Source organism: Gopherus evgoodei, chromosome 16 (assembly GCF_007399415.2).
Source record: "Gopherus evgoodei ecotype Sinaloan lineage chromosome 16, rGopEvg1_v1.p, whole genome shotgun sequence".
In the NCBI taxonomy this organism is placed as follows: Eukaryota; Metazoa; Chordata; order Testudines; family Testudinidae; genus Gopherus; species Gopherus evgoodei.
The window spans coordinates 15,088,862-15,105,842 of NC_044337.1; the positions used below are offsets into that span (position 1 = coordinate 15,088,862).

The 16,981-nt window shown below is 41.5% G+C and overlaps 1 protein-coding gene across 12 annotated transcripts in view; it reads left to right on the plus strand.

The window, feature by feature from the left end:
- FUBP3 (far upstream element binding protein 3) overlaps window positions 1-16,981 on the plus strand; it is a 58,081-nt gene that overhangs the window by 13,940 nt on the left and 27,160 nt on the right. For 6 of the 12 annotated variants that reach the window (XM_030535190.1, XM_030535193.1, XM_030535200.1 and 3 more), the window contains 6 exons: window positions 7,925-7,975; window positions 8,416-8,449; window positions 10,253-10,302; window positions 12,131-12,202; window positions 13,445-13,502; window positions 15,989-16,151. In XM_030535190.1, the coding sequence (XP_030391050.1) occupies window positions 7,925-7,975; window positions 8,416-8,449; window positions 10,253-10,302; window positions 12,131-12,202; window positions 13,445-13,502; window positions 15,989-16,151 (428 nt within the window). The remainder of the gene's footprint in view (window positions 1-7,924; window positions 7,976-8,415; window positions 8,450-10,252; window positions 10,303-12,130; window positions 12,203-13,444; window positions 13,503-15,988; window positions 16,152-16,981) is intronic. The other 6 variants (XM_030535196.1, XM_030535199.1, XM_030535203.1 and 3 more) reach the window with 3 other exon arrangements.

Here is a 16,981-nt window from a genome sequence, read left to right on the forward strand (position 1 = left end):
CTGAAGTGCCATCCAGAATCTGAGAGGGAGGAGTTGTGGAGCATGCTTTGCAAAATCTTAAAAGAGCAACACTCAGATGCGAGAATCACAGAACCCAAACCACCAAAAAAAAGAGAATCAATCTTCTGCTGGTGGCACCTGACTCAAATGATGAAAATGAACATGCATCGGGCTGCTCTGCTTTGGATAGTTATCAAGCAGAACCCATCGTCAGCATGGACGCATGTCCTCTGGAATGGCGGTTGAAGCATGTAGGGACATATGAATCTTTAGTACATCTGGCATGCAAATACCTTGCAACACTGGCAACAACAGTGCCATGAGAACTCCTGTTCCCACTTTCAGGTGACATTGTAAACAAGAGGCAGGCAGCATTATCTCCTGCATATGTAAACAAACTTGTTTGTCTAAGCAATTGGCTGAAGAAGAAGTAGGACTGAGTGGACTTGTAGGCCCTAAAGCAGGGGTTGGCAGCCTTTCAGAAGTGTTATGCTGAGTCTTCAATAATTCATTCTAATCTAAGGTTTTGTGTGGCAGTAATACGTTTTTACGTTTTTAGAAGGTCTTTTTCTACAAGTCTATAATATGTAACTAAATTATTGTTATATGTAAAGTAAATAAGGTTTTTAAAATGTTTAAGAAGCTTCATATTAAATAAAAATACAGAGCCCCCCGGACCGGTGACCAGGACGCGGTGAGTGTGAGTGCCACTGAAAATCGGCTCACGTGCTGCCTTTGGAACACGAGCCATAGATTGCCTACCCCTGCTCTAAAGTTTTACATTATTTTATTTTTTATTGCAGTTTTTTGTACATAATTGTACATTTGTAAGTTCAAGTTTCATGCTAAAGAGATTGCACTACATTACTTATACTTTGGGAATTAAAATATTATTTCTTTTGTTTACTGTACAAATATTTGTAATAAAAATAAAGTGAGCACTCTGCACTTCATAGTCTGTTATAATTGAAATTGATACATTAGTGTGGAAAACACCCCAAAATGTTTAAATAAATGATATTCTATTGTTTAACAGTACGATTCATCTCTATTAATTTTTTTAATCGCTTGACAGCCCTTTTATGCGTATATATACAAATATTTTATCTAGTCAGACTTTGTACTTGTAAATTTAAGCCCACAGTGAAGATTTACTGGCAAATCATGAACGCCTCCAGATTTTGGTTAAGTGCTGTTAGATAACCTCAGCAGCACAAATTCAGCTTCTGTAATGAGCTTTCTGATTCCTTGCAATTCCTTTCAATTGCTTTTAGTTCCTCATTCAAATAGATGCTTCCCTATAGCAGGCATTGTTTGGTTTCCAAGCAGAACCTCTTAGAGGTGCTGTACTCTCTGGTGGATTTTGTACATGTAGACTTGGTCTTCATACAGTGGATAGAGATACAGATATTACTCTGTACTTCAGTGGGATGATGTGCTTGAAATCTGGTCTCTAGCTTTCTTAAAGTTGCATGTACTTTATTTGTCCTTGTATATCTTTGTGGTTTTACAGTCAAAACGTCCTTTTAAAAAAAAAACAAAAAACCTACTCTGCTGTGTAAGACTATGCAAACAAAAGGGAAATTGACTGACAGTGCAGGGGTAAGAAATAAGTGACCACATGCAAAAGCTGTGAAATTCACTAAGTCATCAAACTTGTAGGGATGGAAGCAGGAGAGGAAATATATTTATTTCAGTGTTAGTAATCTTAGGTTTTACTTGTCGTAGTAAGTAAATCTTAAACAGAAATATGATTATCCCAGTGAATGCCCTCTCTTTAAATGTAGGATGAGAAAATTATATTACTGCAGCAAACTAGGAGCCCAGTCTAGTAAGCCTCGTCACAGAACTCCCACTGAGTTTTAAATAGAGACATTTAAGGCAGAGGTTGTCAATTTTTTGGTAGTCCATGATTTACAGATGTTTATAGATGACCAGCTCTCTCCCTACTAAGACTATGTGGACCACATCCCTTCTCACTTAACAACTGCATAATATCCCTGAGACATCTTCAATAATCATGTCTATGGAAAAGTAATATTGGGAAAGTGTTATGTTTTTAATAATCAGTAGCTGGAAACAAGGATAGCCAGTACTATGTGACCAGCCAGTTTTGAGCACAGCACCAGTGGTCCATGGACCACGGTTTGGAAACATCAGCACAAAGGGGCTTTTCAGATCACTTTCATAACCAACTCTCCCAAAATCCAACACATGTTTAAACCCCTCTGGTGAGTGTCAAAACAAATCCAGTAGTAAAAAATAACCTGGCTCATTGTTCTCTTTATGCTGCGTGTTCCTGACTGGATGCAGTCTTCTCCGCTACAGCTTCCCCACATAACTTTTGTGCTTTTTGCAAAATTACTTTTGTTCTTTCTTACTACTCTTGCATATTCTCTGAATCCAGTTTTCCAACAGCTGAATGTGGGAATGAACTGCCAGGGTCTAGGAAATCTTAACTCAGACCTGTACAGTTCTGTAAATGGCTGCCAGCACTGCTGAGTGATGTAAGATTATGAAATTGTCTCTGAGACAAATGGTGGCAATGCATTGGTCATAAGTTCTGTTGCTTTTATAGCCTTTCCTGAGAAAAAAGATTTGTCATAGTACACTTCTACCTCGATATAACGCTGTCCTCTGAGCCAAAAAATCTTACCGCGTTATAGGTGAAACTGCATTATATTGAACTTGCTTTGATCCGCCAGAGTGCGCAGCCCCGCGCCCCTCCCACCCCCCCAGAGCGCTGCTTTACTGAGTTATATCAGAATTTGTTATATCGGGTCACATTATATCGGGGTAGAGGTGTATTGTAAAACAGTGCATAAGTCCCCCCCCTTAAAATAACCTTAATCTACAATTTAGAGCTATTAAAATTGGCTGCACTGTACCTAGGCTGTGGGTCTGAAATGGAGCCTGAAACAGGTGATTTTCAGTTTCATTATTTCCTTTCTCAGAGAAGTAGTATGAAATGTGTGGATGCTTTTCTTCACACACAGGGCTTGGACAGGATGGGGGTCTAACTGAGAACTGGTAGCACAGTTGGGCAAAACCGGCTTTTTTGGCACTAATACCCACACTGTAACTTCTATTTAATTTTACATGCACTTATATAGCACCTCTGTTCAATAGATCTTTTAGTGCTTTGCAGAGGTGGGTTCTCTCCATTTTAGTGATGAGGAATGAGCACAGGAGGGTGTAAATCAGAGTGCTCTAAAGTGTAGACCCTATCAGCATGCTCGAAATGATTCTTCATGCATGTGAACATAGAGAGCTGTTTCAAACAGGATTACATCAACATGCATTAGGTGCCTTTAGAGCGTATCAGCAGGGCCTATACAGGGAGTTAGAGTGCAACACTTTAAGTGCTCTGCCACACTGCACGGACAGGGCCTGTGTTGCATAGATATAGTGTCTTGGTTGCATGTAGTTGAAAATAGAATCCAGCTCTCATGACGCAGTCCCCATAATCTATTGGCTGCTACTGTTGTGGTGCCAGAATATGTCTGTCTAATGGCACAATTTAACCATTTTACAGCACCAAACAGTTAAAAAAAAAAAATAAGGTTGCTTTTTCAAAGGAAGAGGGGAGCTTGGCTAGTAGCTGCATTTTGAGTTTCAGAAATTGAAGATCAGACCCTGAACTTTGTCACATCCATTTTAAGTCCTGTCAGGCCTTTGACAAATTGTCTTGTGTTCTTTGGTGATACAGGATTTGGAACCAGTGCTCAGCTTTCAGGTAGAGGACTGCTGTTATTCTGGGGCAAAAGCGTTGGCAGGAGGAGATGGGGAAGAATCCTAGAGACATCTCTCCACCCCCCAAAATGTTTACGGTGACTTCATGATAATGTTTCACATTTATTTGTATTAGAGTAATGCCTAGAGGTCCCAACTAAGATCATGGCCCCATTTTAAGTGCTGTACAGACACATAGTAGAGGATGATCCTTGCCTCAGAACTTCCATCAAAATAGACTCGAGCAAAAGGTGAAAGAAAGGATGTATTATCTGCAAGAGAGGGTTGGGGACATGAGACCAAGAGTCAGAAGGTTCTGTGGCAGTTAGAACCCAAACCCAATCTCCTCTTCCCTCATTTCAGTGATCCCTTAAAGATGCAAATGTTTTATTGCAGTAATGAACACTTTAAAGGAATTGTAATAAAACGTAATGAGTGGAAGAATGGCAGACCTCCCCTCTGGTTGCAGTTCTTTAAGGCTTCATTTGGAAGAAAACTAGTGACTGACTTGAGGAGGGAGAAGTATTTGGGGGAAAGATACACTTTAATTACCCCATTCCTCAAACACTCTTGACCCCTCTTCAACAAGAGTGTACTTCTCAAAATCCTAATGTATAGTTTGGAACCTTATATTCCTCAGCTTCCTCTCGTGATGCATTGCTGTGGTTTTATTCTTGTGAGGGATATTTTCTTCCATAAGATTGTATATTCCCACCATGCACATTAATCTAGTGGGAGGCTGTTTTTATAGGGTAGAAAATAAAAAATAAAAATCTGCATTTGTTTTGAGTATCTGTTAGGCAGAATTCAGTTAAGGTGAAGCCTAAATCAGGATGTAGAGTTATCAACCAGCAGGTGCCATTAACCGGAAATTGGGCTGATTTTATTCAGTCTTTTTCCTTATTTGCAGCAAAATGACTGCACTTACAGTTAAATGGTACTCAATAGATGTAAAAAGGAGGGGACTGACGGAACACATACATGGCCTATCAGTGTGCAATCCTCTCCTTGCCATTAAGAAGAAGATAGATTCTGTGCAGAAGGCACCATCATCAGTTTGTGGTATTTCAGTGCATGCATTCTGCTCCACACTTGCCTCTCTATTAGTCTGTCTTTCAGAGCAAAATGGGCATGTTTGAGAGAGAATGAAACTTGAGATTGTTGGAACCATGGGCTAATCATTTTCTCATGGCAGGGTCATCTTTTTTTTGCCTGCTATGGTGTTTCTCAGCATTTCATGTTCTGGGGTGGGGAACAAGGAGAGTGCATGTACGCAGAGGATGCAGGGAAGTCTTGTGCTTAAGCCATATAGGACTTGGAGGCAAGAAATCTACTCCTTTCTGTTACAGACTTTGTGTAGGTGCCTTAACCTCTTTGTGCCACCCATTTCCCCTTAAGTAAAATGAGGATATCTACTTTACCTGCATGTTGAAAGAGTTAATTTGTTTGTAATCCGCTCAACGTCTTTGGATTGGAGGCTGTACAGATGTGCAGTACATGTTACAAAATGGAAGCTATTTTTAATCATCAGTGTAAAATTTAGGACAGGTGGAAGGGCTTATTGGGATACAGCTCTGTTTCTTAAATAGGCATATCCAGTTTGCTAAGAGAGAGGCTGAAACAGTGTGTGTTTGGGGAAATGTGAAACGGCATTGGCAATAATGGGACTGCTGTTTCTGCCACCTTGTTGGAATAACGTGGAATTGTGATCCGTGTCTAGGGCTCCTAATGCAGTGGTAATGCAAGTAATGTCTCTTGCCCTGTTATTGTTGCAAAAATATTTTTAAAGCAGCTTGGGGACAGGGTGGCATGTTTCCGAATTTACTGTGTAAACTTGTATCTTACTTTCCGAGCCTTTCTGTGTAATAGTACCGTTATCAGTAAGAGCAAATATTCCCCATTACATCACCCAACTTTTCTGCTGCAGTATTGATAACTATTAAATTAGGACATTTTATATTCAGAGTGAGTGTATGCAAAGGCAAATCTAAAGGAGTCAATAACACAGCAGTTGTCTTATCTCTGAGCTGAACAGCATAATAAAAATATATATATTCTGTCAATATCTTGGTCCAGGACCATTATCAAGATATTGACACAGAACAGAAATATGGTATTGACTCTGCCTATTTTATTTATCTAAAGTGTGTGTCTAGTCACAAATTTTATGCATTTTCCTATTAGAGAGAGAGAAGGTGGGTGAGGTAATCTCTCTTATTGGACCAACTTCTGTGGGTGAAAGACAAGCTTTTAAGCTTACACAGAGCTTGTCTTTCAGTCTGAGAGTGGTACTCAGTGTCACAGCTAAATACAAGGAGGAACATGTTGCCAAAGATCATTTAAGGGAAGGTGGGCAGTTGTTACCTTTGCAGTCAGGACAAAGGAGGGTTGACGGGTCACAGATTGTTGTAATGAGCCATAAATCCAGGGTCTTTGTCCATGACTTGTCGTGTCTAGCAGAGTTATGACTGTAAGCTCCCAGGTTAGTCTTCTGAAGGTGTTGTGCAGGTTTCCTTTGAGAATGAGGCTTGAGAGGTCAGATATGTAGTGATCATTCTGTGAAAAGTGTTTGCCTGCTGATGATAGTGTTGTTGTCTTATATTTTTTTTTCTTTTTTTCCGGAGAGTTCATTTGAGAGCATAGTGATTGTCTAATTTCACCCAGGTATTTGTTGTTGGGGCATTTAGTGCACTGGCAGAGGTATACCACATGTTATGGTAGGCATTTGAAGGACCTGTGGATCTTGAAATGTATGTTGTGGGAGTATTGATCATCATAAGCGTGAAAATACGCCTACAACTTTTGCATGTGTTATGACAGGGTATTGCTTCAAGCAACCCTCCAACTTCACCGTGCTCATCAGAAGCAAGGTCTTCACAGTTCAGGACATACCAGTTCAAAGCAGCATCAGACCCTGCCATAACAGATGCAAAACCTGCACTCCCTTCCGCTCCTGTGATGACCAATACCCCTCACAACCAACGTAATCAAAATGGTCTTCTAGTTGGTAGGAGCAAATGGCCCATTCCTTAGTGTGTTTGACACAGGTGAAGTTCTATAGCAAGCTTTGCAGGATGTTTTTCCTACTTTGCAGTGGACTCTGTTAGGGATGTAAAATAAACTGGTTAGCATTGGTCTAAATAGTTAACCCTGGGCCAGTCAGCGCGCCACCTCCAGCAGCCCTGGAGCTGGCCAGAGTGGCCCCAGTCCAAGCTATGCTAGCTAGCTGGAGCATCCCCCCAGCCCCTCTCCCTTTAATCGGTTAACTGTTTGAATAATATAATTTTAATCGTTTAAATGGGTGAACTTTTTAAAGAATATTTACATCCCTCGACCCTTTCAGAATCTTCCACCAACATAGCTGCTGCCTCTCGCTGAGGTGGAGTTAAGCCAGTGGGAGAGCTCTCTCCTGTTGGCTTAGAGTGCCTTCACCAGACGCGCTATAGCGGCACAGCTATAAATTCATAGACCTGCCTTGAGCACCTTTCCTGGCCATGAAGAGCCCTGTGTAAGTTCTAAGCTAGTCTCTTTTCACCAGCAGAAGCTGGTCCAATAAGATTACCTCACCCATCCACCCCCCTCTCTAATATCCTGGGACCAACATGGCTGCTGCGCTGCAAAAAATACACTATTATAGCTGAAGAATGTGAGGTGCATCTGTTTTCTTATTCTCATCATCTGAGTGACAACTTAGTTCAGATCAAAGAATGTGCAAGTTATCACCAAGAAGTTAGGAACAAAATATTTATTATCACAGTTCAGATGGTATCTGCTTGTTTCATCTGTTTTCACCAGCTATCCCCCCCGTAGGCGTATGATGTAATCAAACTGGTCTTCTAGTTGTTAGGAGCAAATGGCCCATTTCTTAGTGTGTTTGACACAAGTGAAGTCCTGCAGGAAGCTTTGCAGGATGTTTTTCCTACTTGGCAATGGGACCCTATCTGTTGCACCATATTTTTAAGGTAACTTCTGGAGGAAAAATTAATCTATTGGTGGTGGTGGGAGGATGAAACAAATAGCAAAAACATTGTCTTGGTTGGGGGAGGTTAGCTGAGGAGGTGAGGGGTAATCCTAGATGAGCCACCAGATGACAATGTAAGTGTGGCTGAAATGTGTGTATTTAGTAGAAATGTGATAAAAAGATACAATGTGGGTGCCACAAGGTTACTTAATAGACCTATTCCTTTAACAGGTCTCCGTTTAAGTGGGCTCCATGGAGCACAGATAAGAGATACAGAGAGAAGTATGTGCAAGTGATCTCTAATGCTTCTGATTAAACTAAATCTCAAAATCTGTTTTAGCTTTTTGATTTTTTTTTAAAATGTAATATCTACCAAAATCTGCTTGATCTTTACATTGGGTTTAATTTGGGATGGGGGAGGAGGTAAGTTGCAGGGATTTGGGCTGGCAGGATTTTCTCCCGTGATTCTCAGCATGGGGAGATACAGATCAATTTCCTATCCTGTGTTCAGCTGGACATTGGATTGTAGACTGCGTTGATCAAGAAATCCCCTCCTGTTTCTTACCACATAACACATTCATTTCAGCCACTGAACCTAAATTACTGTTTTGCTTTTCTTTCATTTTTTTGATGAAATGGTAAGAACTCTTTCTATAGGGATGAAGTTAGTTTATCCGTACTAATGCTTTGATTTTTTTTCCCCTTTTTCCTCTCTGCCACAGTAGGTAACCAGTTAGGGGCCCTGGTACATCAAAGGTAAGCTGTGGGTTATGTTTTATTATTTATTGATCAGTTCTAATTGTTTATTGATCCACCATCTGTACTAGAGTGCTAGAAAGTCAGAGGTTGATAACATGGAAAACTGTAGGCTCTTGTTTTTCTCCAGACTGCCGTTTTTGCCTACCCTTTCTGAGACTGCACACTTGAAAAAAAGAGCTCACATTTTTGTAAGGAAGGCTTGGATTTGGCTTCATCTAAATTTGTAGGACTGAGCATAAGAAAATGACATGCTTTTTTGGCAGTGGGAGAGGAGTCAGAAGTATTAAGCTGTCAGTTGAGTTTTTCTCGTTTTGCTGGTTAAAATTTGATCCCTTGGGTGACTCCTTACCAGGCATGGCATAGTGTGGCTGTAAAGAATGCCGTGTCTTAAGTCGTGCTTGGTTTTTAGAATCTTGCATTTCTATCGAGAGTATAGTGGTTTCACTTCAGAAGGTGCCTCTTGCTCAAAGCCCTTAAATTCCAGATGTGCTGATGGCAACACACTACTATTCTAACCAATCCCTCTATTTAAGGGCTCAGCAGAAAGGGCAAGGAATGGATATGGATACTTGCAACCTCACCGTACTTGGAAGTGGTACTGTTACACCAAGGTGGAAGTGTGATGTTAGAACAGTTGGTAGACCCTTGCTGTGCCTGTTCCCTTTCCAAACAGAGGACCTCATACTTTAAGCTGTCAGCTAAGCACTCTTTTACCACCACTAATTCACTTGGGGTCCCTTTTACAATATAGGATTTTACCATGGTATCACACTGCTGTCTGGCAATAAAGGTGACCCACATTCTAACTCTGGTATGAGTGGGACAATATAGTGCTGCAGTAGTAATCGTATTACAGATTAGATCTTCAGTCGTAAGTACTTATCTATGGCACAGCTGGGGAAAAGTTTTTAGAAATTCATATTTTTATTCTTCCAGTGGCTGTTATAAAGCAAACTATCTCATAAGATCTCACAAGAGGCGTCGTTAGAAATTTCCTCCAAAGATATTTAATTGCTTTAAGGGGTATCAGACAAATTGGATATTGTGCATGTTTCAGTGTATGAAGAGTTGGGAAGTGTCTATCAAGATTCACTTGAATCAAGTGCTAATAAATAAGGCAAATGCCATATGCATTGGGCTGTGTTTAACAGGAGTATCATTTGGAAAACAAGCGAGGTAATTATTCTGCTCTACTCAACACTGATTAGGCCTCAGATGGAAAACTTTAGTTTTTGGCATCACATTTTAAGATAGGCAAATTGAAGTGTCCAGAGAACAATAAAAATGACAAAACATTTTGTGAAAATTAAGACTGAAGAGGAAGAGCTGAGAACGGCTTATGTTAATTCCAGAGAAGATCTAGCTGAGGGGAGGTATAATTGTCTACAAATACATGAAGGGGTATTAGAGGTCAGAGGCCAGTTAGTCTCATGCAATAAGGACAGACCAAGAAGTAATGGGCTTAAGCTGCATCATGGAAAATTGAGGTTCCAGTTTAGAAAAAGATTTACTTACTTGAACAGCTATGCATTTGGAGCAAGAACAGCCAAAGGAGGCATGGAATCAACTTCAGTGGAGCTAATCAAGGCTACATTTAAAATATATCAGTTTAGGAATAACTAAACCGATTCTCCATGAAGAAAGGGGTAGAATAGATGACCCTCTAGGGGTCACTTCCAACCCAAATGGTTTTGATTATGGCTGAAGTCTTTACTTTGTATTGTGTCTGACTTTTATGGGCGCACAAAGATGGTCTACTAAATGGTTCTTTGCAGTGACTATTTCAATCTCCATTTTTAGGACAGTAATAACAGAAGAATTCAAAGTGCCTGATAAAATGGTTGGATTTAGTAAGTATCCTGGATGTTTTTGTTTTAAATTCAGTTTCTAAATGTACATTCTGTTCGGGAACAGTGCTTATTGTGGTGGATGAGGAATAAGGCACACAACTTCAGTCAATGCCACTGCGAATTTACTGGCTGTGAAAAATCTTGGCTATTAATAACATCCCCCTGTAAGGGCAAATTAAACTCTGTCTGCCACAATGCCCTGCAGTTAAAAGCCGAGATATAAGCTACCTGTTTCCTGGTAAGGGTTTTACAGCGATGAATATGGAATAGGGTTTTTTGGGGTGTGAGGCGGCAGGGGACACAGATTTCTGAAGATCTGCTGTTCTGATAACTCTGGCTGTCACCACAGATTCCCCAGACCAAATTACATAATGATTTGCCACGAACGAATCCATTTTCCTGTCACCAGAAGCAGTTACTGTATTTAAGTACACTATTGTCAGTGGGGAAGAGGGAGGAGAGAGAGTGTTTAAACACTTCAAGTGAAAGTTGAATTTTTACAGGTCCCTAGTATACTCAGTGCAGAGAGAAATAACTGGGGTGCACTTTCCTGCACAGGTGAATTTCTCTCTCCTTTTTCGTCCTGATTGTTTGTTCTTCTTCTCTCTCTCTCCTTCACCTCACTCTTGCACCCTTGACGATGTTCTCGCACCCTTCACCCTGATTCCTGTGTTCCTCCAGCTGTTCACTGTTTCTCCTTTCAAGGGAATCCTCCCACTGGCACGACTAAAGAGTCATGCCACAGCATATTCCATAACCTTTGGATTCCAGCATGCCATCTCTTCTGGTAAAGGAGCATCACCCAAAATGCTCTGCTTAGTGTGTGAAGAGTGAAAAGGGAAATAACAATCCACGTTTACTTACACACAGGCTGACAGGCTGTCCAACCTGAAGCTGAAATTGAAAACACTCTTCCTGGCTCAGTTCTTTAGTCATTTGTTGGTTTCTTATAAAGGAGCAGCACTCTTTTTTCTTTCTTCCTCCCCCCTATGCCCTCCCACTCCAATCTCTTTTAGGGGCCAGGTGCTGGCCGTTCAGAAGGTAGTTCCGTAAGGAGAAGGCCTGGGCAAAAAGTTGCTTCATGCCACACACTAAAGAAGGTGATAAAGATTCAAGCTCAGACAGGTACTAGCAGAAGCAAGTGCCACAGTTGGCCCTCTACTGGAGAATGTTGACTAACTTGGCTGACCTGTAGCTGTGTTCCATGTTACTCTTTGGGAAAGGTGTATATGGCTGGCTGTGCATGTTCTCTCCCTGCTATACTGTGTGGAACACAGTCGTCATTCGGGGATCCAGGGGAGGCTAGCTTTCATGTTCAGCTTGAGGTCTGGCATGGCACTTCAATATAAAACCCAGGTGTATTAAAGTGTAGATCAAACCGGTGACATGCTCTTGAAGGAGGGACAGTGAATTCTTTTAAACAATTAAATAAATAAAAAGCAACACCCAAAATACCTGTGCTTTGGCTGCAAAATCATCAGGACAGCCATGTTTTCTTGTCAAACCTGAGGTGCAGGTTGTCACAGGACAATAACCTTAAAACACCTTTCCTGGCCTGTCTCTGTTTAGTAACTTATTTTTACCTACCATGTGTTCCCAGTTCAATGTAAGAGTTGTTTTTACAAGGAAATACAATTAATTTTTTTTGCTGAATTGTAGTAATGATTCTCCATAACATTGGCTTTCTGTGTACCAAAGTATGGAGGCCTGTTTTACAGTTTTGGAATACAATCTCCCCTTTACTGCCAGTTGCAATGGAGTAAATGGAGCAGATACTCTGCTCGTGGCTAGGACTACAGGAAATTGACACTTGTTGAACTTGTTTCAGTAATCGGCAGGGGCGGTGAACAGATCTCACGGATCCAGGCAGAGTCTGGCTGTAAAATTCAGATTGCTCCAGGTAAGAGCTTCTGTGTGTAGTGGAAGCAAGGTGTGGCATTGAAATATGGCATGTCCAATAGAAGTGGAGACCTGGCTGTGCATCACATTCATGTGTGTTATCGCTGGTTACCAAATGATGCACAAGGGAATTCTGTTCTAGGACTGATGTCCATACTAGCACAGAAAACAGACCTGGGGACTACCTCTAATCAAGAAGCAGATGCAACTTAAGTGTTAAATTATAGTCCATGTTGTTCCCTACCGAGATGGGAAATGCTCCTGTTTAGGGCTGTCTTCCAGTGGCACTTCTTTGGAGAGATCAGATGTGGATTGTATTTAATTGCTTAGTCTTGTCAGTTTTTGGAAACTGAAATTTCAAGAGATCAGGAGTTGCTCCTGATAGGATCCATCTCAAACTAAAAAGGAGACTGTACCAATCTTGTGTGGTATGCTGCGTATTCTTGCTTTATACTATTTTCTGTGAAGATAGTCAGTCAGTGTGTGTGTTGTTCCCCCTCCCGCCCCTCCATGGGAAAACAGAAGTGTGTTACTATATAGTTATTGCAAAATATTATCTTCTGCATTTTTAATCTTAATTGTCAGGGAGAGATTTAAAAATAAAGGAAACATCCATTTTGTCTTTGAAATATGTTGCTCCTGGATACCTCTGAATTCTCATTAACATGTTCTATGTGCAAAGGGAACATTTTAGTGCTGCCCTTTGGTCACTGAAGCAGCTGGCCAGTTTTTTTAATCCAATTGAATTGCATGTAACAACTTGTTTACTAGGAGTGTGACACTTAAAAGAAAGCTAACGTGGAATATATAGTTGTACTAAGTGTAGGAAAACACCATAATCATATCAGTCTAAGATGCCACAGGAGCAAGACTGAATACTCAAGCAGGAGTGAGTGTGCAGGGTGATTGAAGGATAAATAAGATACTTAGAAAATATTTGCTTTATTTCCAGATACATAATTATAATGAATTGCAGCAGGTATAGAACCTGATTGCTTCACACAAGAACTGTGTGTACTTTGAGGCTGCCCTTTGTTCTTGAGATTGGATGTCTCTAACCACCCTCTTGTAACGTGCAATCCATAAAGGATCATGTAGATTTTACTGCCTCTTTTAACCACAAAAGAGCTAGTTCTGTAGGCTGTGCCTAGGCTGCTTGTATCTGCCTGCTTGGCCGGCTACTGCTGGCGATTCAGGAGTTGTGAAATATCCAATCCCTGTCATGTTCTTGTTCCCTTCACAGACAGCGGTGGGATGCCTGAGAGGCCCTGTGTGCTCACCGGAACACCAGAGAGCATTGAGTGAGTCTTGTTTTGTTCTTTTTTCTCTTTCTTTTCTTCTTCCTTACCACTGTGTTCTGTCAGTGCTGCTATTTGGTTAGCCACAATCAGCAAATATTGGCCTATAGAAGCTTTAGGGTCACCAGACTCTAGAGCCATTTGTTCTAACACTGAGACGTTTACTCATCAAAGGCTTTTCCAGTTAGTCTGCTGAACCCTCTGCAGAAATTCCCATGGAATTCCATTTCACAGGGTTGCTCTTAGGGCACTTCGCATGCAGTTGACTAACTGCAAGTTTCCAGGATACTAAATTAAGCCATTAAAGGTCACTCTTCTCCCCTCTGCCTTCCCACTGCTACTGAGATGGCCATCCTTCCAGCTGAAGAGGGGCTGCATAAGGCCCCCAGAGCCTGTCAGTTGCACTCCTGAATAAACTGGAGGTGTTGCTCCACAGCAGCATGAGGTCCATCAGGATGCCTTCTCCATATTGCTGCCAGCTAGAAGCGAAGGACTGAACTGAATATTTGAACTCTGGTCCCTGCATGGTAAACACACATTTGGCAATCCAGCAGAGGTTTCTATTCTGTAGGCCTATAGAAAATTTAGGGACAGTGTTTCCTCCCTCCCCCTTCCCAGGAGCTGAGTTTGAGACTCTCACAAACCAGTTGAGGACCTCCTGCTGGGACTGAATCCAGGATCCTCAGGCTTACAGGAACACACTTAACATATGGAGCTGCTCTTTCTCTCCCCAACCTTTGGGTAGGTGGGTTTTTTAAAATCCATCTGGGAATCGCTGAGTTGCATTTTGATAAAAATATGTAGGCAGAAAGACTGTCTCTCTCAAGAGAAGACTTTCACTATTTTTCCATTTCTATGAGATCTAAGGATGCTTAAATCCCCTCACTCTACCATAATTCTGCAAGCATTGAACCTGAATAAGTGTAATTGGCAAGCACACATTATAGGGCAAACAATATGGTTTTGCTGGTATTGAGGCTTTTTTTTCCTCTAGTGAAGAATATTTCAGAACAAGAGCAAAATACTAAAAAGCTGTAATGCCTGATGAGAGACTTGGGGAAAACGGATAAGAGCAGATCTTAACACCTAAAGTTCTGAAATATGCAGCTAAACACATACTCCTATCCTAGGCAGTCTCAAGTGATCCCAATTCTTTAAACTTGTGAAGCTGAATGAGGAAGAAGGCTCAATAACAGGCCAATATTCTTAACAGTTAGGTGGTTGTTTTAAAATAATAATAATAATAATAATAATATTTCCTTAAGTATTCATAAAGCCCTTAGATTTTTAATAAAATTATTTTTGTAATGGAAACAGTAAGGAAGACAATTAAAACAGAGGGCAGATGATGCTGTGTTTCAATGTGCCCTCTGTTTTAACCTCCTCCTTACTTTTTCCATCAAAAAAATTAACTTAACGGCTTTATGAATACTTAAGATTGGTTTTGTGCTTTTTTAAAAACAACCAAGAACCCAACTGTTAACTTCAAATCTGAAATGTACTTCTGGAAATTCCAGCTCCTGCTTGCTTCCTGATTGAGGCCCGAGGTTGGGGTGATGCTCTGCTGGTGGACGCAGGCCGTCAGGTCCCCCCACCCCCTGAGTTGACACTCCCAGGGGAATGCATCTGAAGGGGATAATTCCCTCTGCAGCGTGCGCTGCAGAGTCGTGATGTACACGGGATGGTTGGATGCTAAGTGGAGGAGAGAGGAAGAACACCACCCAAGTGCAAATGGGTGACTGCTGACCTGGCTCCAGCCTCTTGAGTGAAGGGAAGGGGCAGGTAGATGGCAGCAATTACCATGAAGATGGAAAGCCACTGCCAGTCAGCTCAGCCATTATAAAGCTGCCAGGGAGCAATCTCCTGGCCTTGTCATCTGCCTGCTTTCACAGGCAGCACTTAATCTCCTGCCCTCGCTGCTATGTGAGGTCCCTGCCCCATTTTCTGTACAACCGTAGCAGCCCCTAGGGAGGCTGCAAGTGTTGCTGGGGGAGAGTAGGCTGAGAAGAAGAGATTCACCTGTGGCTCTGTCTCATATCAGAGGGTGATGGTCTAACCTGCTGTGTTACTGTATCAGAGCAGCGCTCCTTGCCTGCCTCAGTCAGGAAGTGAGGTTGTGGTTGCGATTTACAAAGATTTATATTAACAGTAAAATTGGGATTTTAGGCATTAGAGATTCTTCTTGACTCCACTTAAAATGTGATGCACCTAAGCTGTGGTGAAGCCAATGCTTTAAAAATGTGTAAGCATCAAAGGGGTCAAGATGCACTGTTTCCTACCCTTTCCACTTTTTAGAAATCAAAGTGCCGATAGGTGGTGTGAAGGGGAATTGGTGTTCCAAAGCATAAAAGCCATTGTGCTAACCATGGTTTTCTTCTCATCTCTTCACTTCTCCTCTCCCCAAATGTCTCACATTCCCATGGTTCTTAGTTTCTTGGGCAGATGAAACAGTGTTGTCTAATGGTCGTTGTCCTTGCTTCTTTTCAAAGACAAGCAAAGAGACTACTGGGGCAGATAGTGGATCGCTGTCGGAATGGACCTGGCTTTCACAACGATGTTGATGGCAACAGTACGATCCAGGAGATTCTGATCCCGGCATCCAAAGTGGGTCTAGTCATTGGCAAAGGAGGCGAAACAATAAAACAGTTGCAGGTGTGCAAGATGTTTTTACTTCAAGGAACTTTGCTAGGGGAAAGTTCCTCTAGATTAAGGGTTCCCAAACTGTAGTACACGTACCTCTGGTAGTATGTGAGCTCGGTGTTCCATCCATCCATTCACTTCACAACAACTTAAGAAGGTGGTGTGTGACCCAATAGAGATCAAGAAAGTGTGCTTTAAAATAAAGAGCCTCTGGTGCCCTGCTGTAGGACGTTAATGTTAGTCTTTCACCTTCAGAGATCTGGGTTCAAATCCAGCCCTGAGTTACAAAAGGAATGATCTTGTTCTCAGTTGAGCTCCTAGTGTAGGTTTGTCTGCATTATAAGAGACGCATAGCAAAGGGTGTCCCAGGTCAATATTCAAGTACCTTGGTGAAGCTGCTTAATGCCTGCTATGCTGTTCCCAAGGATATGTTTCATCAAATTAATTACTTCTGTAGGTGAAGTTGGTATTTAATCTCCTCTTCTCTCCCTCCACCCCCATGAACACGTATGTAAATCAGTGTTCCTGGATATATTTTTTTCTCTATCTTGGTGTACTTTACACATCTTTCAAGGCTATAAAGGGCTTCAGAAATACATTTATGCCAAGATAGTAATTGTGATTTTTTTTTTTTTTTGGTTGAGAGCTTTAATTTTGGCCGTATCATCCAAAGGTATCTGGCACACTGTGTAATTGAGTGTTTAGAAAGGTTCTTATCTCCCTGTTACGCTTGGATGGAAAGACAGAAGTTGGATTTTCTGTTTGCAGTTCTCTCTCCGCACTAGAATGCGGTGTGGTAAGACACGCACCTCCTTGCAGTCCTGTGCTTAGGCTGTAGAACA